The sequence below is a fragment of the Somniosus microcephalus genome, chromosome 4 (genome assembly GCF_052327205.1).
Source record: "Somniosus microcephalus isolate GS21.2 chromosome 4, FLI_Smic_1.0, whole genome shotgun sequence".
In the NCBI taxonomy this organism is placed as follows: domain Eukaryota; kingdom Metazoa; phylum Chordata; class Chondrichthyes; order Squaliformes; family Somniosidae; genus Somniosus; species Somniosus microcephalus.
Window position 1 is genome coordinate 7944672 of NC_140990.1, and position 21675 is coordinate 7966346.

The following is a 21675-nucleotide window of genomic DNA, read 5'->3' on the forward strand; positions in this document are numbered from 1 at the left end:
GTTGGTTCCTCGACATATTGGTCCAGGAAACCATCCCGTAAACACTCAAGGACTTCCTCCTCCAGAGTAGAGGACATGAGGGGGGGGGGAGGGAGTCCCTTTAAATGTGGAGGAGGTGGGTGTCCCTTTAAATGTGGCAGGGTGGATGTCCCTTTAAATGTGGAGGGGATATGTGTCCCTTTAAATGTGCAGGGTGTGGGTGTCCCTTTAAATGTGGAGGGGGTGGGTTTCCCTTAAACGTGGAGAGACGGGGCCGCGCATGCTCATTCGGCCCCACCACAAAGCGAGACTGCCAGTACGCCTGCGCGGGGCCTCTGGGGAAGAGGCGAATTCAGCGGCCGGGGTGAAGTAAAGTGTTGGGGAATCGATTTAAATCGAGGTGAGGGGGGAGCGGAGAGCGAGATTATAAAGTAAAATACCAGAAAAACCAATCCTGAGGGGCGGGCGGGACATCCGCGGACGCCGATTGATTCGCCTGGGGTGGCGGAGTGAGCCGGAGCAATGTGATTCTGACTGACGGGAGCGTTGACCAATAGGATGAGGGCTGAGCTGGGAGGACTGAACTGGGCGTCCTGGTCCTCCAACCAATGGCAGCGCGGCAAGGGGGCGGGAACTTCCTCCCCGGCGCTGAGGCTGGGGCCCAATTGTGACGTCATCACAAGAAGAGCCCATTCAGACAAGGAGCTGCGGCCGCTCAATTCGCTCCGCTCGGTGCCGGGAGGGCGCTGGGACGGTGCGGTTTGTATTTTCTTTTTATTTATCTCCCCGCCCGCGCTTCTCTCCACTATATAAAGAAAAAACCCTGATAAAACTCACTTTCCGCCGGTGATCCGGACTCTCGCGGTTGCCCGGGCCGACCCAGAATCCGAGGCCCTGCGCAGGCGCGGTAGCGGCTCAACTTCGGGAGCGGGGCCCGGCGACGCATGCGGAGTAGGGGGAGGGGGCGGGGCCTGTTCAGAGGGGGAGGATGATTGACAGCGGCCCCGGGGGGTGTGCTGAGCATGCGCGGTGCGGGCCGGGCGCCTGTGGAGCAGGAGAGGATGGGGCGCATGCACGGGGTCAGCTGCAACTTTAGCGTCACAAAGGGACCGAGTGTCTTCAAATCTCTCCCCTCGTCTTCTAATTTCCTGTAAAACCAGTTTATAAAAGTCATCACTGAAAGTACACAGAAGATAGGACCCGGGCCCAGGGCCTGATTGACGGGAGCTTCCGACCAATAGGGAGCCGGCGGCGGGTCATCCAACCAATCGGGGAGCCCGAGGGGCGGGACTTGCGCCGGCTGATTGGGACAGAGAAGGCTGACGGGAGATTTAATTTAAATGAATTTAATTTCCCGCCTGCTCCAGCCGCCCACCCTGAACGTCACGACGTCGCCGGCGTGCACTGACTGACGAGCTCTCCACCAATGAGCGAGGGGAGGCGGAGCCTGGAGGACCGACCGAGGGGCTTTGGTCCTCCAACCAATCGCGGCGAAGGAGGAGGCGGGACCTGGGAATGGCCCGCCGCCATTTTGTAAAGCGGCCTGGTCAGAATCTGTGATCCTGGGAAAGTTTATTTTTAATGTTCCTTTCCCATATTACAGCTCAAAGTAATTTTATTTTACAGAAGATACTTGTTTTAAAAAAAGCAGTTTCGTTTTTAAATTGATGAAACAGAAACAAGAAACCCTGTGGAGGAAATGTGAGTAAAAATATTTTCTCTCCCTGAATTAATTTTTTTAATAATTTTCTGCTTCTTTAATTATTAATTTCAAGCACTTTATTAAGAGAAATATGGGAGTGGTGGGGGTTCTCTTAAAGGGACAGGTGCTCTTTTTCTATATGATTTTCATTAAAGGGACCGCGTCCCCGTGGATGACTGATTTTAAAGGGACAGCGTCTCCCTTTTTATAATGTATATGTAAGAGACTGACATTTAAAGTAGGGCTAATCCCCTGCTCCCCTGAGTGCTTGGTGAGAAATCAGGTGCTGTTTGCACTCACCCCCTCCCAATTTTCTGCCAAGGGACAGAAAGCAGAGAGTAGTGGTGAACGGTTGCTTTTCAGACTGGAGGGAGGTAAACAGTGATGTTCCCCAGGGGTCGGTATTAGGACCAGTGTTCCCTTTAATTTTTTGAGGTTCTGCATAACTTCTCTACTTTTTTACTCTATTTATGAAGCCCAAGATCCCATATGCTTTGTTAACCATTCTCTCAATATGTCCCGCCACCTTCAGGGACCTACGCACATTAACTCCCAGGAACTCTTACCTGGGCTGGAGAGCTTCAGCTATGAAGAAAGACTGGACAGGCTGGGGTTGTTTTCTTTGGAGCAGAGAAGGCTGAGGGGGGACCCGATTGAGGTGTACAAAATTATGAGGGGCATAGATAGGGTGGATAGAAAGGAACTTTTCCCCTTAGTAGAGGGGTCAATAACAAGGGGGCACAGATTCAAGGTAAGGGGCAGGAGGTTTAGAGGGGATTTGAGGAAAACCTTTTTCACCCAGAGGGTGGTTGGAATCTGGAACTCACTGCCTGAAAGGGTGGTAGAGGCAGGAATCCTCACAACATTCAAGAAGCATTTGGATGAGCACTTGAAATGCCATAGCATACAAGGCTACGGACCAAATGCTGGAAAATAGGATTAGATTAGATAGGGCTTGATGGCTGGCGCGGACGCGATGGGCCGAAGGGCCTCTTTCTGTGCTGTATAACTCTATGACTCGATAACTCCCTGGAACACTGTGTACAATTCTGGGCACCGCACCTCAGAAAGGATAACCGGCCTTGGAAGGAGTGCAGCACAGATTCACCAGAATGTTACCCGGGCTCCAAGGGTTAGATTATGAGGGAGAGATTACATAAACTAGGCTTGTGTTCCCTGGAATCTAGAAGGTTAAGGAGTGATTGAGGATTTTAGGATTTTGAAAGGAATTGGTAGAGTAGATAGAGAGAAACTTTTTCTGCCGGTGGGGGAGTCGAGGACAAGGGGGCATCACCTTAAAATCAGAGCCAGGCCATTCAGGAGAGAAGTTGGGAAACACTTCTTCACACACAGGGTGGTAGAAGTGTGGAACCCTCTCCCACAGAAAGCAGTCGGTGCCAGCTCAATTAATCATTTTAAATCCGAGAGCGATAGATTTTTGCTGGACAAGGGAGCAAAGGGATATGGAGCCAAGGCAGGTGGATGGTGCTAAGACACAGATCGGCCATGATCTCATTGAATGGCGGAACAGGCTGGAGGGGCTGAATGGCCTCCTCCTGTTCCCATGCTCCTATTTACTCTGTCAAAACCCTTTGTGTTTTGAACACCTCTATTAAATCTCCGCTGCACCTTCTCTGCTCCAAGGAGAACAATCCCAGCTTCTCCAGTCTCTCCACGTAACTGAAATCCTCTGCGTATTTGTCGTGGCGCAGCAGGCTATAGCAAACAGCTTTCTTAAGAACATAAGAAATAGGAGCAGGAGCAGGCCATTCGGCCCTTCGAGCCTGCTCCACCATTCAGTAACATCATGGCTGATCTTCTATCTCATCCCCACCTTCCCGCCCGATCCCCATATCCCTTGATTCCCCATGAGTCCAAAAATCTATCGATCTCAGCCTTGATTATACTCAATGACTGAGCCTCCACAGCCCTCTGGGGCAGAGAATTCCAAAGATTCACCACCCTCTGGGTGAAGAAATTTCTCCTCATCTCAGTCCTAAATGGCCGACCCCTTATTCTGAGACTGTGACCCCTGGTTCTAGACTCCCCCAGCCAGGGGAAACAGTCTCCCAGCATCTACCCTGTCAAGCCCTGTAAGAATTGTAGATGTTTCAATGAGATCACCTCTCATTCTTCAAAATTCCTGGGAATACAGGCCCAGTCTCCTCAATCTCTCCTCACAGGACAATCCCCCCATCCCAGGAATCAGTCTGGTGAACCTTCGTTGCTCTCCCTCTAAGGCAAGTATATCCTTCCTTAGGTAAGGAGACCAAAACTGTACACAATACTCCAGGTGTGGTCTCACCAAGGCCCTGTATAATTGCGGTAAGACTTTACTCTTATACTCCAATCCTTTTGTAATAAAGACTAACGTACCATTTGCTTTCCTAATTGCTTGCTGCACCTGCGTGTTAACTTTCAGTGCCTCGTGTACAAGGACACCCAGGTCCCTCTGAACACCAACATTTCCCAATCTCTCACCATTTAAAAAATACTCTGCTTTTCTATTTTTCCTACCAAAGAGGGTTGGAGTATAAAAGTAGGGAAGTCCGGCTACAACTGTACAGGGTCTTGGTGAGACCCCACCTGGAGTACTGCGTACAGTTTTGGTCTCCGTATTTAAGGAAGGATATACTTGCATTGGAGGCAGTTCAGAGACGAGTCACGAGGTTAATTCCAGAGATGAGGGGTTTGACTTATGAGGAAAGGTTGAGCAGGCTGGGCCTATACTCATTGGAATTTAGAAGAATGAGAGGTGATCTTATTGAAACATATAAGATACTGAGGGGGCTCGACAGGGTAGATGCAGAGAGGATGTTTCCCCTCGTGGGGAAATCTAGAACTCGGGGGCACAGTTTCAGAATAAAGGGTCGCCCTTTTAGAACTGAGATGAGGAGGAATTTCTTCTCTCAGAGGGTCGTAAATCTGTGGGATTCTCTGCCCCAGAGAGCTGTGGAGGTTGGGTCATTAAATACATTTAAGGTGGAGATAGACAGATTTTGGCAAGATAAGGGAGTGAAGGGTGATGGGGAGCGGGCGGGGAAGTGGCTTTGAGCCCAAGATCAGCCATGATCTTATTGAATGGTGGAGCAGGCTCGAGGGGCCAAGTGGCCTATTCCTGCTCCTATTTCTTATGTTCAAAGCGGATAACTTCACACTTCTCCACATTATATTCCATCTGCCATGTTCTTGCCCATTCACTGAACCTGTTGATATCCCTTTGCAGCCTCTTTGTGTCCTCCTCACAACTCACTGTCCCACCTAGCTTTGTATCGTCAGCAAACTTGGACACATTGCACTCGGTCCCCTCATCTAATTCATTGATGGAGATTGTGAATAGCTGAGGCCCCAGCACTGATCCTTGCGGGACCCCACTAGTTACAGCCTGCCAGCCCGAAAATGAGCCGTTTATTCCTACTCTCTGTTTTCTGACCGTTAACCAATCCTCAATCCATGCTAATATTACCCCCAATCCCATGAGCCCGAATGTAGTGTGACGGCACCCTGGGAGGAAAGGGCACCTGCTCCTGATCACCACCCACTTAACTTGACAAGGTCGGACTGTCTACACCACAACTCCAGATATACACAGCCATGCTTCAGCTGTCCAGAGCCTGGCTCAGGCCCCATCCGGAGGACTGCCTTCAGTTTCAGGCACCGCACCTCAGAAAGGGACACACTGGCCTCGGAGGGGGTGCCGGGCAGATTCACCAGGAGGACACCGGGGCTGAGAAGGTCTCATTATGGGGACGGAACCATCGAATGAAACAGCACAGAAGGAGGCCATTCGGCCCACCGGGCCTGTGCCGGCTCTTTGGTCGAGCTCTCCGATTAGTCCCACTCCCCCCTGCTCTTTCCCCCTCGCCCTGTAAATGTCTCCCCTTCAAGTATTTACCCAATTCTTTTTTGAGAGTTACTATTGAATCTGCTTCCACCGCCCTTCCAGGCAGCGCGTTCCAGATCATAACTGGCTGTGTTTAAAATCGGTTTCCTCGTGTCGCCTCTGGTTCTTTTGCCTGAAATCTGTGTCCTCTGGTTACCGACCCTCCAGCCACTGGAACCAGTTTCTCCTTATTTACTCGATCCAAACCCTTCATGGCTTTGACCCCCTCTATCAGATCTCCCCTTAACCTTAGCCGGGCAGGTGGAAGGGGTATCAGTGGGAGAGCATTGTGGGGGTAGTGATCATAAAAACATAGAAACATAGAAGATAGGAACAGGAGTAGGCCATTCAGCCCTTTAATGAGATCATGGCTGATCATCCAAATTCAGTACCCTGTCCCTGCTTTCTCCCCATATCCCTTGATCCCTTTAGCCTTAAGAAATATATCCAACTTCTTGAACAGCCATGATCGCATTGAATGGTGGAGCAGGCTCGAGGGGCCGAATGGCCGACTCCTGCTCCTATCCTCTATGTTTCTAAAATAGACTTTGCTAACTCAGCAAACCTCATTTGCTTTGCTGTTTTTTGGCTGACGAAATAAAAGTTTTTTTTTGGCTGCATGCAGGTATTTAATTGAGTTAGTTCAGGCTTGCTGTCAGTCCTGGCCCTGGTCCCGCCCCTTCCTGCACCTCATTGGCTGACACCGCTGTCAATCGATACCACGAGGGGGAAGGGAGGGTGATTGACAGGTGACGATTGATAGAAGCGCCTGCCCGCGCTGTGATTGGTGCAGGGGAAGGCAAGTGGGCGTGTCCGGCCCCCGGCCCACGTGGGGAGACAAAGGCTGGCTGGAGCGCATGCGCAGCCCGCCTCGCACCGTTAGGAAGCTTTTCAAATATTCTTTTTTGCGAAACAAATTGAAAACACTCATTAATTCCCCCAACCTCCTCCCCTCTAAAGTGCGATTATTATTATTCTTGTTTTTCCTCATTTGTGTGGGGTGTCTTTTTTCACCTTGCGGTGGCGTGCGCCGATCCAACCGACCCCTGGGCGTTGCGTGCTGGCGTCAGCGCGTAATCGGAGGGGGGATTGATTGACGCGGGGCATCCGCCAATCAGGAGCGCGGAAAACGCTGGGAGGACCGGGCGGGCTGACGGTCCTCCAACCAATGGCGGCGTGGGAGGGAGGGGGGCGGGACCTCGGTGGGCTGCAGGCCGCTTTCCTGCTTTCATTGTCTGCAGGAGCTGTTAAAGAGTCATAGAGTTATACAGCACAGAAAGAGGCCCTTCGGCCCATCGTGTCTGCGCCGTCCATCAAGCCCTGTCCAATCTAATCCCATTTTCCAGCATTTGGTCCGTAGCCTTGTATGCAATGGCATTTCAAGTGCTCATCCAAATGCTTCTTGAATGTTGTGAGGGTTCCTGCCCCTACCACCCTTTCAGGCAGTGAGTTCCAGACTCCAACCACCCTCTGGGTGAAAAAGTTCCTCCTCAAATCCCCTCTAAACCTCCTGCCCCTTACCTTGAATCTGTGCCCCCTTGTTATTGACCCCCCCTACTAAGGGGAAAAGTTCCTCTTTATCTACCCTATCTATGCCCCTCATCATTTTGTACACCTCAATCAGGTCCCCCCTCAGCCTTCTTTGCTCCAAGGAAAACAACCCCAGCCTGTCCAGTCTCTCTTCATAGCTGAGGTGCTCCATCCCAGGTAACATCCTGGTGAATCTTCTCTGCACCCTCTCCAAAGCAATCACATCCTTCCTATAGTGAGGTGACCAGAACTGCACACAGTACTCCAGCTGTGGCCTTACCAACGTTTTGTACAGCTCCATCATAACCTCCCTGCTCTTATATTCTATGCCTCGGCTAATGAAGGCAAGTATCCCATATGCCTTTTTAACCACCTTATCTACCTGTTCCGCTGCCTTCAGGGATCTGTGTACATGTACACCAAGGTCCCTCTGACCCTCTGTGCTTCCTAGGGTCCTACCACTCATTGTGTATTCCCTTGCCTTATTTGTCCGTCCAAAATGCATCACCTCGCACTTTTCAGGGTTAAATTCCATTTGCCACTTTTCCGCCCATCTGACCAACCCGTTTATATCATCCTGTAGCCTGAGGCTTTCCTCCTCGTAATTTACCACCCCACCAATTTTCGTGTCCTCTGCGAACTTACTGATCATACCTTTTACATTCTCATCCAAATCATTTATGTAGATCACAAACAGCAAGGGACCCAGCACCGATCCCTGAGGTACCCCACTGGACACAGGCTTCCAGTCACAAAAGCAACCTTCGACCATCACCCTCTGCCTCCTGCCACTCAGCCAGTTTAGGATCCAACGTGCCAAGGCACCCTGGATCCCATGGGCTCTTACCTTCTTGACCAGTCTCCTATGCGGGACTTTGTCAAAAGCCTCACTGAAGTCCATGTATACCACATCCACAGCATTTCCCTCATCCACACACCTAGTCACCCCCTCGAAAAATTCAATCAGATTGGTCAGACATGATTTACCCTTGACAAAGCCATGCTGACTATCCCCGATTAAACCTTGCCTCTCCAAGTGGAGACTAATTTTGTCCCTCAGAATTTTTTCCAATAATTTCCCTACCACAGATGTTGGGCTCACTGGCCTGTAATTCCCTGGTTTATCCCTGCGACCCTTCTTAAATAATGGTACTACGTTAGCTGTTCTCCAGTCCTCTGGTGCATCCCCTGTGGCCAGAGAGGTTCTGAAAATTTGTCTCCGAGCCCCTGCAATCTCCTCCTTTGCCTCACACAGCAGCCTGGGATACATCTCGTCCGGGCCTGGGGATTTATCCACTTTTTGGCCTGCTAAAACCGCTAGTACCTCCTCCCTCTCGATGCTAATATGTTCAAGTATATCACAGTCCCCTTGCCCGATTTCTATGTCTACATCGTCTTTCTCCATAGTGAACACAGATGTAAAAAATTCATTTAAAACCCTGCCTACATCATCTGGCTCTACACACAGATTGCCACTTTGGTCCCTAATGGGCCCTACCCTTTCCCTGGTTATCCTCTTGCCCTTAATAAAATACTTATAAAACATCTTAGGATTTTCCTTTATTTTGCTCGCCAGTGTTATTTCATGGCCCCTCCTCGCTCTCCTAATTTCTTTTTTAAGTATGCCCCTGCACTTTTTATACTCCTCTAGGGCTTCCTCCGTCTTTAGTCTTTTGTAACTGCCAAAAGCCCCCCTTTTTTTCCTAATGCATTTTTGTATATCCCTTGCCATCCAAGGTTCCCTTTGCTTGTTGGTCCCACCCTTGACCTTTACGGGAACATGTTGGCGTTGGCCTCTCTCTATTTCCCTTCTGAAAGTCTCCCACTGCTTTGATGTGGATTTTCCTATAAGTAGCTGATCCCAGTCCACTTTGGCCAGATCCTGCCTTATCATATTAAAATCGGCCTTCCCCCAATTTAGAACCCTTATTTCCGGGCCGTCTTTGTCTTTTTCCATGACCACCTTAAATCTCACCGAATTATGGTCACTGTCGCCAAAATGCTCTCCTACTGACACTTCCACCACTTGCCCAGCTACATTCCCTAGAATTAAGTCCAGTACCGCCCCCTCTCTTGTAGGACTTTCTACATGTTGGCTCAAAAAGCTCTCCTGGATGCACTTTAAGAATTCTGCACCCTCTAAGCCTTTCACACTCTGACTATCCCAATTAATATTGGGGAAGTTGAAATCCCCCACTATTATTACCCTATTATTTTCGCACTTCTCTGAGATTTGCCTACATATCTGTTCCTCTATCTCCCCCTGACTGTTTGGGGGCCTATAGTACACTCCCAGCAAAGTGCTTGCCCCCTTTTTGTTTTTAAGTTCTACCCATATGGCCTCATTAGAGGAACCTGCTAATATATCATCCTTCCTTACAGCAGTAATTGACTCCTTAATTAACATTGCAACACCCCCTCCCCTTTTACACCCCCCTCTGTCTCGCCTGAAGATTTATACCCCGGAATATTGAGCTGCCAGTCCTGACCCTCCCTCAACCATGTCTCCGTGATAGCAACAATATCCTACTCCCATGTGTTCAACAACAACTTCAGTTCATCCACCTTATTTGCAAGACTCCTTGCATTAAAATAAATGCCTTCCAGCCTTGCCATATTCCCTTTTGCCTTCACATATTTGCTCTGCCTTCCCAGCTGACTTGTTTTTTCCTCCGTATTTGGCTGTAAATCACCCCCTACTATAGCTCCACTCTGTATCCCATCCCCCTGCCAAGTTAGTTTAAACCCCCCCCCCCCCCCTCAAAACAGTGCTAGCAAACCTCCCCGCAAGGATATTGGTCCCCCTCTGGTTCAGGTGTAAACCGTCCGACTTGTACAAGTCCCACCTTTCCCAGAAGCAGACCCAGTGATCCAGGAAACTAAAGCCCTCCCTCCTGCACCATCCCTTTAGCCACGCATTCATCTGTTCTATCTTCCTATTCCTATACTCACTAGCACGTGGCACCGGGAGTAATCCAGAGATTACAACCTTTGAGGTCCTGCTCGTTAATCTTCTACCTAGCTCCCTAAATTCTTGCTGCAGGACCTCATCCTTTTTACCTATGTCGTTGGTACCAATGTGGACCACGACCTCTGGCTGTTCGCCCTCCCCCTCCAGAATGCCCTGCAGCCGCTCAGTGACATCCTTGACCCTGGCACCAGGGAGGCAACAAACCATCCTGGATTCACGTCTACGGCCACAGAAACGCCTATCTGTTCCCCTTACTATAGAATCCCCTACCACTATTGCTCTCCCACTCTTTTTCCTCCCTTCCTGGGCAGCAGGAGCACCCCCAGTGCCAGGAAGTTGGCTGCTGCTGCCTTCCCCTGATAAGTCATCCCCCCCAACAGTATCCAAAGCGGTATACCTGGTTGAAAGGGGGATGGCCACAGGGGTCCCCTGCACTACCTGCCTGCTTCTATTGTTCCGCCTGGTGGTCACCCATTTCCCTTCTGCCTGTGCAGCCCTACCCTGCGGTGTGACCAACTCACTGTACGAGTAATTCGCGACCCTCTCAGCATCGTGAATGCTCCACAACCCATCCACCCGCAGCTCCAGCGCCCAAAGACGGCCCGTTAGTAGCTGCAGCTGGATGCATTTCTGGCACACGTGTTGGTCAGGGACACTGGCAGCGTCCCTGAATTCCCACATAGAGCAAGAGGAGCATATCACGGGGCTGGGCTCTCCTGGCATGGCCGACCCCTTTAATCAATTTAAATTAAATTAATTCAATACCACCAGTAAAGTAAGCCTTACCTGGTCTCTGGAGCCCTTTGTAGGCCCGCTCTACCGCTGAAGCACCCGCCGAAGCTCTGAGGCCTTGCCTCACCTAACTCCCTGACTCACCCAACTCTCAGCACTCTGTTCAAATCGCACTCAGTGATTCCAGTGACTCTAGCCATTCCTGAAGCTCAGAGACCCTGAGCTCGAGTTCCAGCCACTGGAGGCGCTTCCAGCACACGCGGTTCACAAGGACATGTGAAGCGTCCCGGAGTTCCCGCATGGCACAGGAATTGCAGCCTTCGGTCCCATCGTTTGGCTTAAAATCTGTCTACTTAAGCTATAGATATATCTGATGTGAGGTTAGTGTCCCCTTACCCCTGTTTATTATTCAATCAGTGACGGTCCCTTTGCCAGGCCCGCTGCCTGCGGCCCCTCTCCCAGATTCCAGCCCCAGCTCTGTGCTGACTGAGCTGCTCTCACCTGGGGACAGTTCATCAAGAAGGAGTTAGATATATTTCTTAAGGCTAAAGGGATCAAGGAATATGGGGAGAAGGCAGGGACAGGGTACTGAGTTTGGATGATCAGCCATGATCTCATTGAATGGCGGAGCAGGCTCGAGGGGCCGAATGGCCTACTCCTGCTCCTATCTTCTATGTTACTGCTAATGAGAGGGAGGAACCGAAAGAAATCAGTATTTGTAGGGAAATGGTGTTAGGGAAATTGACGGGAATGAAGGCCGATAAATCCCCAGGGCCTGATAATCTACATCCTAGGGTACTTAAGGAAGTGCCCTAGAAATAGTAGATGCATTGCTTGTCATCTTCCAAAATTCGATAGACTCTGGAACAGTTCCCATGGATTGGAGGGTAGCTAATGTTACCCCACTATTCAAAAAAGGTGGTAGAGAGAAAACGGAGAATGAAAGACCGGTAAGCCTGACATCGGTAGTGGGGAAAATGCTAGAGTCCATTGTAAAAGATGTAATAGCAGAGCACTTGGAAAACAGTGACAGGATCAGACAAAGTCAACATGGATTTACAAAAGGTAAATCGTGCTTGACTAATCTACTGGAATTTTTTGAGGATGTCACTGGTAAAATAGATAAGGGAGAACCAGGGGATGTGGTGTATTTGGACTTTCAGAAGGCTTTTGATAAGGTCCCGCATAAGGGATTAGCGTGTAAAGTAAAAGCCCACGGGATTGGGGGCAAGGTACTGACTTGGATAGAGAACTGGTTGGCAGACAGGAAGCAAAGAGTTGGAATAAACGGCTCTTTTTCCAAGTGGCAGGCAGTGACTGGTGGGGTACCACAGGGATTGGTCCTTGGACCCCAGCTATTCATCACAATATATATAAATGATCTAGACGAGAGAACTAGATGTAATATCTCCAAGTTTGCAGATGACACAAAGCTGCGTGGGCGTGTGTGCTGCGAGGAGGATGCCGAGAAACTCCAGTCTGATTTGGACAGGTTGGGTTATTGGGCAGAAGCATGGCAGATGCAGTATAATGTGGATAAATGTGAGGTTATCCACTTTGGTGGCAAAAACAGGAAGGCAAATTATTATCTGAACGGCAATAGATTGGGAAAAGGGGAAGTGCAACGAGACCTGGGTGTCCTTGTGCACCAGTCGCTGAAGGTAAGCATGCAGGTGCAGTAGGCGGTTAAGAAGGCAAATGGTATGTTGGCCTTTGGAGTGAGAGGGTTTGAGTACAGGAACAAGGATGTCTTGCTGCAGTTGTACAGGGCCTTGCTGAGACCACACCTTGAGTATTGTGTGCAGTTTTGGTCGCCTTATCTGAGGAAGGATGTTCTTGCCATGGAGGGAGTGCAGCGAAGATTCGCCAGACTGATACCTGGGATGGCAGGAATGATGTATGAGGAGAGATTCGGTCGATTGGGATTATACTCGCTGGAGTTTAGAAGAATGAGAGGGGATCTCATTGAAACTTATAAAATTGTAACAGGACTAAACAGACTAGATGCAGGAAGGATGTTCCCGATGGTCGGGGAGTCCAGAACCAGGGGTCACAGTCTAAGGATAAGGGTTAAGCCATTTAGGACTGAGATGAGGAAGAATTTCTTCCCCCAGAGAGTGGTGAACCTGTGGAATTCACTACCACAGAAGGCAGTGGAGGCCAATTCATTAAATATATTCAAGAAGGAGTTAGATATATTTCTTAAGGCTAAAGGGATCAAGGGATATGGGGAGAAAGCAGGAACGGGGTACTGAATTTGGATGATCAGCCATGATCTCATTGAATGGCGGAGCAGGCTCGAGGGGCCAAATGGCCTACTCCTGCTCCTATCTTCTATGTTTCTATGTTTCCCTCACTGATTGCTGCTCTTCACCAACACCGACTTTACAAAGAAAGCCCCGCGCGGCAGCCTGGAGCTCGGGCCCAGCGCGCAGGCGCGGGGGAGGATGATTGACAGGGGCCCGGGGTGTGCTGAGCATGCGCGGTGCGGGCCGGGCGCCTGTGGAGCAGGAGGGGGCGGGGCCATGGGGCGCATGCGCGGGTTCAGCCACAACTCAGTGCGGCGGCCGGAGCGCTTTCTGGAGCGCGGGGGCTTGTGGGGATTGCAGCCGCCATTACTGTTGATACTTTCAACCAACCTGTGCAGCAGCTGGGGCCTGAAAATCAGCTTCACTACCACTGGGCTGGGAAAGGGGGACATGAGACAAAATTCTCCCTCTTATCCCTTTCTACACTCCTTTTACAGGGTTTTAGAAGTGGAGCATTTACAGACAGGAAGCTCAGACCAAACATCACGTCAAGAACAGACAGACTCGCTCGATTCATCAGGACCTGATTCAATCGCTCCTCCAATCTGCTGGCACCCCAGAGAATTCACACTAATGAGAGACATTTTAAATGTTCTGAGTGTGGGAAGAGCTTCAAAATCTACAAGTACACAAAGAGACACCAGGGGCTACACACTGGGGAGAGCCCGTTCACCGGCCCCGTGTTCCAGAAGGGATTCACTCAGTCATCCGCTCCGATGATACACCAGCAAATTCACACTAGTGAGAGACCTTTAACCCACTCCATGTGTGGGCAGGGATTAATTGCACCCTCCGTGCTGCTGAGACACCAGCTTGTCCACACCGATGTGAGACCATTCACCTGCTCCGTGTTTTTGAAGTGATTCTCTCATTCTGCCACCCTCCTGAGACACCAGTTTGTTCACAGTGATGAGAGACCGATTAGATGTTCTGACTGTGGAAAGAGATTTAAAAGGTCCCAGGATCTGAAGAAACACAAGCTGGAGAGAGCAGGAGAGATTCTGTTCACCTGCTCAGTGTGTGGGAAGGGATTCACTCGGTCCTCAAATCTGCTGGCACACCAGCGCGTTCACACTGGGGAGAGGCCGGGGAAACATTCCGACTGTGGGAAAAGCTTTCAAATGTCCCAGGAGCTGAAGGGACACCAGCTGGAGAGAGCAGGAAAGAGGCCATTCACGTGCTCCGTGTGTGGGAAGGGATTCACTCGGTCATTCCACCTACTGAGACACCAGCAAGTTCACACTGGGGAGAGGGCGTTCACCTGCTCCGTGTGTGGGAAGGGATTCACTCAGTCATCCAGCCTACTGATACACCAGCGAGTTCACACTGATGAGAGACCATTTAAATGTTCTGACTGTGGGAAAAGGTTTAAAAGGTCCGGATATCTGAAGGTACACCAGCGAGTTCACACTGGGGAGAAACTGTTCACCTGCTCTGTGTGCGGGAAGGGATTCACTCAGTCATCCAACCTGGTGAGACACCAGCAAGTTCACACTGATGAGAGACCATTTAAGTGTTCTGACTGTGGGAAGAGCTTTAAAAGCTCTGGGGAGCTGAAAGAACACCAGCGAGTTCACACCGATCAGAGACCATTTACATGTTCTGTCTGTGGGATGAGCTTTAAAAGCTCCGGGAATCTGAATGGACACCAGCGAGTTCACACTGGGGAGAGACCATTCACCTGCTCCGTGTGTGGGAAGGGATTCACTCAGTCGTCCAACCTGCTGACACACCAGCAAGTTCACACTGATGAGAGACCATTTAAATGTTCTGACTGTGGGAAGACATTTAAATGGTCGAGGGCCCTGAAGAGACACCAGCTGGAGAGAGAAGGAAAGAAACCGTTCACCTGCTCCGTTTGTGGCAAAGGATTCACTCGGTCATCCCACCTGCTGACACACCAGCGAGTTCACACAGTTCTGTCGTGCAGGGCCCTGCAGGCAGCTGGGGTGACAGGAACATGGAATGGATGAATGTTTTATAAATTCTTGTACTGCTGTTTAATCTTTAAGACTGTTGTGCTGATGACTCCCTTCGATTGACAGTTCATGGTGTTACATAGAATGTACAGCACAGAAACAGGCCATTTGGCCCAACTGGTCCATGCCGGTGTTTATGCCCCACACCCACCCTACTTCAATTAACCCGATCAACATCTCCTCCCATTCCTTTCTCCCTTGTGTGGCTTCCCCATAAATCCATCTGTGCTGTTCACCTCAACTACTCCTTGTGGCAGCGAGTTCCCCATTCTCACCATTCTCTGGGTAAAAAAGTTCCTCCTGAATTCCCTCCTGGATTTGTTAGTGACTTTTATATTTATGGCCCCATAAATATGATGAGATTCTGTTAAGCTGACCAGTATGTTGTTGTACTTTGTCTTTTTCTGATGAATGAAACATTACTGAGCCCCTGTACCCGTGTTATGGGATGAAGTGCCAGACAAGTGAAGGCACAACGTCTGGGTGTGAATCTATTAATAACCTCATGGACCATATAGGTGTGATAACCAGACGGCTTGTGGTTTTAGTCTGGTCACAGATGGACTAAATTCCCTGAATTAGCAGGAGTTCAGGAGGTGGTCAACAGACGGGTCCAAACAATCCCATTTCCTGAGCGGTAACCAAGCTTGTGTATAAGAACAGGCCACTTAAACCATTGTCAGTTGGAACAGACTCGAGAAGATCACGCGCGAATCCAATGTACTTCTCCAGATTGAGGGAATTATCACCCGATCTGTGTTATGCAGCGCTCTTAATAAAGCCTGGAGAGACAATTTGTGTTCTTGTGAGCTTGATTATCTGGTATCCGAGACCCCAGGGCTCCCGCTCATTAGAGTCAACCTCAGTGTGTGGAAAGGGATTCCCTGGTGTATCCCACCCGCTGACACACCAGAGTGTCCACAGTGTGACTGCGGTGGGTCGATTCCACTGTTTCTGATGCCTTTAATCACATCCAGGACTGAACCATGTTAATTCAGGAAACTGGGGCTTGTTAATGTTAAGAGCCCCCAATAACTGGGCTGGATTTAAAGATTATTCCCTGTTCTCTCAGTACCAGTAAGCAGAGAGAAGCTGATGTTATAGAATCATAGAGCACAGTAGGATGCCTTTCGGCCCATCGTGCTGGTGCCGGCTCTCTGAAAGAGCAATGCAATTAGTCCCACTGCCCTGCTCTTTCCCCACAGCCCTGCAAATTTCTGCCTTTAGTGTACATCCAATTCACTTTTGAAAGTTACTATTGAATCTGCTTCCACCTCCCATTCAGGCAGTGCATTCCAGATCATCACAATTCGCTGTGTAAAAAAAAGTCTCCTAATTTCCTCGCTCGATTCTTTTGCCAATGATCTGAAATCTGTGTCCTCTCGTTACCGACCCTCCTGCCAGTGACAACAGCTTCTCCTTGTTTGCTCGATGAAATCCCCTCATAATTTTGAACACCTCGATCACAGCTCCACTTAACCGTCTCTGCTCCAAGTTATATTGCCGCTGTTTTGTGAATTTTTGCTGTGATCGAGGTGCTGCATGTCCGTGCCTCAGGAATGGGACATTCTATCCTCGTGAGCACCGAGTGTCAGCATCCAGCAATCTCTGGTCAGGGACTGTCTTTTTAAACTGCCTCACCTCAGCTTTTTGACTCCCTGATTTCATTATTAAACAATTCAGAGTTTTTGCAGAGTGACCAAGGCTGAACAGATAAATGTGAGGTATTACATTTTGATAGGAAGAATGGGGAGGTCACTTATCACTTGGAGGGTGCGAGTCTAGGTGGGGTAGAGGAACAAATGGATCTCGGAGTACAAATACACAAATTACTAAAAGTTGCGACACAGGTTAGCAAGGCCATAAAAAAAGCAAACCAAGCACTAGGGTTTATTTCTCGAGGGTAGAATTGAAAAGTAGTGAAGTTATGCTAAACCTGTATCGAACCTTGGTTAGACCACACTTAGAGTACTGCGTACAGTTCTGGTCACCATATTATAAAAAGGATATAGAGGCACTGGAGAGGGTGCAGAGAAGATTTACAAGGATGATACCAGAAATGCGAGGGTATACATATCAGGAAAGGATGAACAGGCTGGGTCTCTTTTCTCTTGAAAACAGAAGGCTGAGGGGTGACCTAATAGAGGTCTTTAAAATTGTGAAAAATGTTGATAGAGTGGATACAGAGAGAATGTTTCCACTTGTGGGGAAGAGCATAACTAGAGGCCTCAATATAAGATAGTCACCAAGAAATCCAATAGGGAATTCAGAAGAAACTTCTTCACCCAGAGAGTGGTGAGAATGTGGAACTCGCTGCCACAGGGAGTGGTTGAAGCGAATAGTATCGATGCATTTAAGGGGAGGCTAGACAAGCATATGAGGGAGAAGGGAATCGAGGGTTATGCTGATAGATTTAGATGAGGAAAGACAGGAGGAGGCTCGAGTGGAGCATAAACACCGGCATGGACTGGTTGGGCCGAATGGCCTGTTTCTGTGCCGTATATCCGATGTAATCCTATGTCAAGTATCCCAGCTGGCTTAGCTCCAGGCACTTTAGCTCAGTGGGCAGCACTCTCACCTCTGAGTCAGAAGGTCGTGGGTTCAAGTCCCAGTCCAGAGACTTGAGCATAAAAATCTAGGCTGACACTCCAGTACTGAGAGAGTGCTGCGCTGTCAGAGGTGCCGTCTTTCGGATGAGATGTTAAACCGAGGCCCCCGTCTGCTCTTTCAGGTGGATGTAAAAGATCCCAGGGCACTACATTGATAGAAGAGCAGGGGAGTTCTCCCCGGTGTCCTGGGGCCAATATTTATCCCTCAATCAACATCACTGAAATAGATTATCTGGTCATTGTCACATTGCTGTTTGTGGGAGCTTGCTGTGCACCAATTGGCTGCCGCGTTTCCTACATTACAACAGTGACTAAACTTCAGAGGTTCTTCATTGGCTGTAAAGCGCTCTGGGACGTCCTGAGGTTGAGGTGCTATATAAATGCAAGTCTTTCTTTCTCAGCAAGAGGGCGAGTGTCGGTGGTTGGAGGGAGGAGCTCAGTGTTGTCACTGGGTGGACACAGACAGATTGAAGCTAAAAGACAGAGAATGCTGAAGTTTGGAATGATAACACCCAAAGTCAGGATTTGGGCCCTTTGCCTAGATGAGGGAGGTGGTTGCTAAGAGACCCACAGACCTAATAACACTGCAAACTGCTCAGGCAGCAGACTTGTTGCAACCTGTGAGGTCACGAGTGAGTTGGTGCCCAGACAACAGAACCTTGGGCATTTCTGAGAGAGACAAACTGGTTCTGTAACCGGGAGAACAGGTTGAGGGACCACAATAGGGTTCCCCTTGTCCTCACCTTTCAACCCACCAGCCTCCACATTCAACGGATTATCCTCCGCCATTTCCGCTACCTTCAAAGTGATCCCACCACCAAATGCATCTTCTCCCCTCCCCTTTCAGCATTCCGTAGGGACCGCTCCCTCCGAGACACCCTAGTCCACTCCTCTATCACCCCCAGCACCCTTTCCCCTTTGCCTGGCACCTTCCCGTGCAAGCGCAGGAGATGTAACACCTGCCCCTCTACCTCCCCCCTTCCCACTGTCCAGGGCCCCAAACACCCCTTCCAGGTGAAACAGCGATTTACTTGTACTTCTTGCAATCTAGTATACTGTATTCGCTGCTCACAATGCAGTCTCCTCTACATTGGGGAGACCAAATGCAGATTGGGTGACCGCTTTGCGGAACAGCTCCGTTCAGTCCGTAAGGGTGACCCCGAGCTTCCGGTCGCCTGTCATTTTAATTCACCGCTCCATTCCCACTTGGACCTCACCGTCCTTGGCCTCTTGTATTGTTCCACGGAAGCTCAACGGAAACTCAAGGAACAGCAGCTCATCTTCCGATTAGGCACTTTGCAGCCTTCCGGACTCAATATCGAGTTCAACAATTTCAGATCATAACCTCGGCCCCTATTACATTTTTACTTATATTCTTTATCCACCCCTTTGCGGTTTCTCCCTTCCCCCCCCCCTTTCCTTTTTTCTCTCTCTCCCACATGGCAGCTGCCTCTCATTCTGCCAGAACATTTCACACCTAATCTGAGCCGTCTTTTGTCTCCACCATCACCATCTCGTCTCGTTTTGAATACCTCTTAATGTCTCTTCACTTTTGTTCTGTCCCAGCCCTGCCTTTCGATCTATTTCATTTCCTTTCCAGTTTTGAAAAAGGGTTTGACCCGAAACATCGACTCTGATTTCTCTCCACGGATGTTGCCTGGCCTGCTGAATTTTTCCAGCATTTTCTGTTGTTATTTCGGATTTCCAGCATCTGCAGTATTTTGCTATCGAACAGGTTGAGGGAGTCACCCTACGTGGGACAGCTCGTCCGAGGTGTTAACACAGAGTCAGCTGGGGAATGGGATGATCAATGAATCATAGAATCATAGAAGTTTACAGCACAGAAGGAGGCCATTCGGCCCATCTTGTCCGTGCCGGCCGACAAAAAGCTATCCACCCTAATCCCACTTTCCAGCACTTGCTCCGTAGCCTTGTAGGTTACGGCACTTCAAGTGCATATCCAAGTGCTTTTTAATGTGATGAGGGTCTCTCCCTCTACCACCCTTTCAGGCAGTGAGTTCCAGACCCCCACCACCCTCTGGGTGGAAAAAAATTCTCAAATTCCCTCTAAACCTCTGACCAATTACTTTAAAGCTGTGCCCCCTGGTTATTGACCTCCCTGTTAAGGGAAATAAGTCCTTCCTATCGACTCGATCTAGGCCCCTCATCATTTTATACACCTCAGTTTAGTCTCCCCTCAGCCTCCTCTGTTCCAAAGAAAACAACCTCAGCCTATCCAATCTTTCCTCATAGCTAAAGTTCCCCAGCCCAGGCCACATCCTTGTAAATCTCCTCTGCACCCCCTCTCGTGCAATCACATCCTTCCTGTAATGTGGTGACCAGAACTGCACGCAGTATTCTAGCTGCAGCCTAACTAGTGTTTTATACAGTTCAAGCATAACCTCCCTGCTCTTATATTCTATGCCTCGGCTAATAAAGGCAAGTATCCCATGTGCCTTCTTAACCACCTTATCTACCTGTCCTGCTACCTTCAGGGATCTGTGGACAGGCACTCCAAGGTCCCTCTGATCCTCTGCACTTCTCAGTGTCCTACCATTTCTAGTCTATTCCCTTGCCTTGTTAGCCCTCCCCAAATGCATTACCTCACACTTCTCCAGATTGAATTCCATTTGCCACTGTTCTGCCCACCTGACCAGTCCATTGATATCTTCCTGCAGTCTGCAGCTTTCTTCTTCATTATCAACCACACGGCCAACTTTTGCATCATCTGCAAACTTCTTAATCATACTTCCTACATTCAAGTCCAAATCATTGATTTATACCACAAAAAGCAAAGAACCCAGTATTGAGCCCTGCAGAACCCCATTGGAAACAGCCTTCCAGTCACAAAAACACCCTTCGACCTAGGCCCAACCATCTTCAGCTGTTTCATCAATGACCTTCCCTCCATCATAAGGTCAGAAGTGGGGATGTTCGCTGATGATTGCACACTGTTCAGCACCATTTGAGACTCGTCAGATACTGACGCAGTCCGTGTCCATATGCAGCAAGACCTGGACAACATTCAGACTTGGGCTGACAAGTGGCAAGTAACATTCACACCACACAAGTGCCAGGCAATGACCATCTCCAACAAGTGAGACTCTAACCATCTCCCCTTGACATTCAATGGCATTACCATCGCTGAATCCCCCACTATCAACATCCTGGGGGTTACCATTGATCAGAAACTGAACTGGACCAGCCATATAAATACTGTGGCTACAAGAGCAGGCCAGAGGCTGGGAATTCTGCGGCGAGTGTCTCACCTCCTGACTCCCCAAAGCCTTTCCACCATCTACAAGGCACAAGTCAGGAGTGTGATGGAATACTCTCCACTTGCCTGGATGAGTGCAGCTCCAACAACACTCAAGAAGCTCGACACCATTCAGGATAAAGCAACCCGCTTGATTGGCACTCCATCCACCACCTTCAACATTCACTCCCTCCACCACCGGCGCACTGTGGCTGCAGTGTGTACCATCTACAAGATGCACTGCAGCAACTCGCCAAAGCTCCTTCAACAGCACCTTCCAAACCCGCGACCTCTACCACTTAGAAGGACAAGGGCAGCAGACGCATGGGAACATCACCACCTACAAGTTTCCCTCCAAGCCACACACCATCCTGACTTGGACCAGTATCGCCGTTCCTTCACTGTCGCTGGGCCAAAATCCTGGAACTCCCTTCCTAACAGCATTGTGGGTGTACCTACACCATATGGACTGCAGCGGTTCAAGGCGGCGGCTCACCACCATCTTCTCAAGGGCAATTAGGGATGGCCACTAAATGCAGGCCTAGCCAGCGACGCCCACATCACATCAATGAATAAAAAAATTTTTTTTTTAATTACCCTTTGTTTCTTGCCTTTGAGCCAAGTTTGGATCCAACTTGTCACTTTGCATTGGGTCCCATGGGCTTTTACTGTCATCACCAGTCTGCCATGAGGGAGCTTATCAAAAGCCTTGCTAAAATCCATAT

At 49.5% G+C, this 21675-nt stretch overlaps 1 protein-coding gene across 1 annotated transcript; it reads left to right on the top strand.

The window, feature by feature from the left end:
* The first annotated feature begins 646 nt into the window (after positions 1–646).
* On the top strand, positions 647–15872 carry LOC147118237 (uncharacterized). The gene is made up of 3 exons (XM_085984327.1): positions 647–733; positions 1606–1680; positions 13544–15872. Exon 3 carries the CDS (start codon positions 14228–14230, stop codon positions 15077–15079), a length of 852 nt encoding a protein of 283 aa, XP_085840453.1. The 5' UTR covers positions 647–733; positions 1606–1680; positions 13544–14227; the 3' UTR covers positions 15080–15872.
* Positions 15873–21675: the final 5803 nt, after the last annotated feature.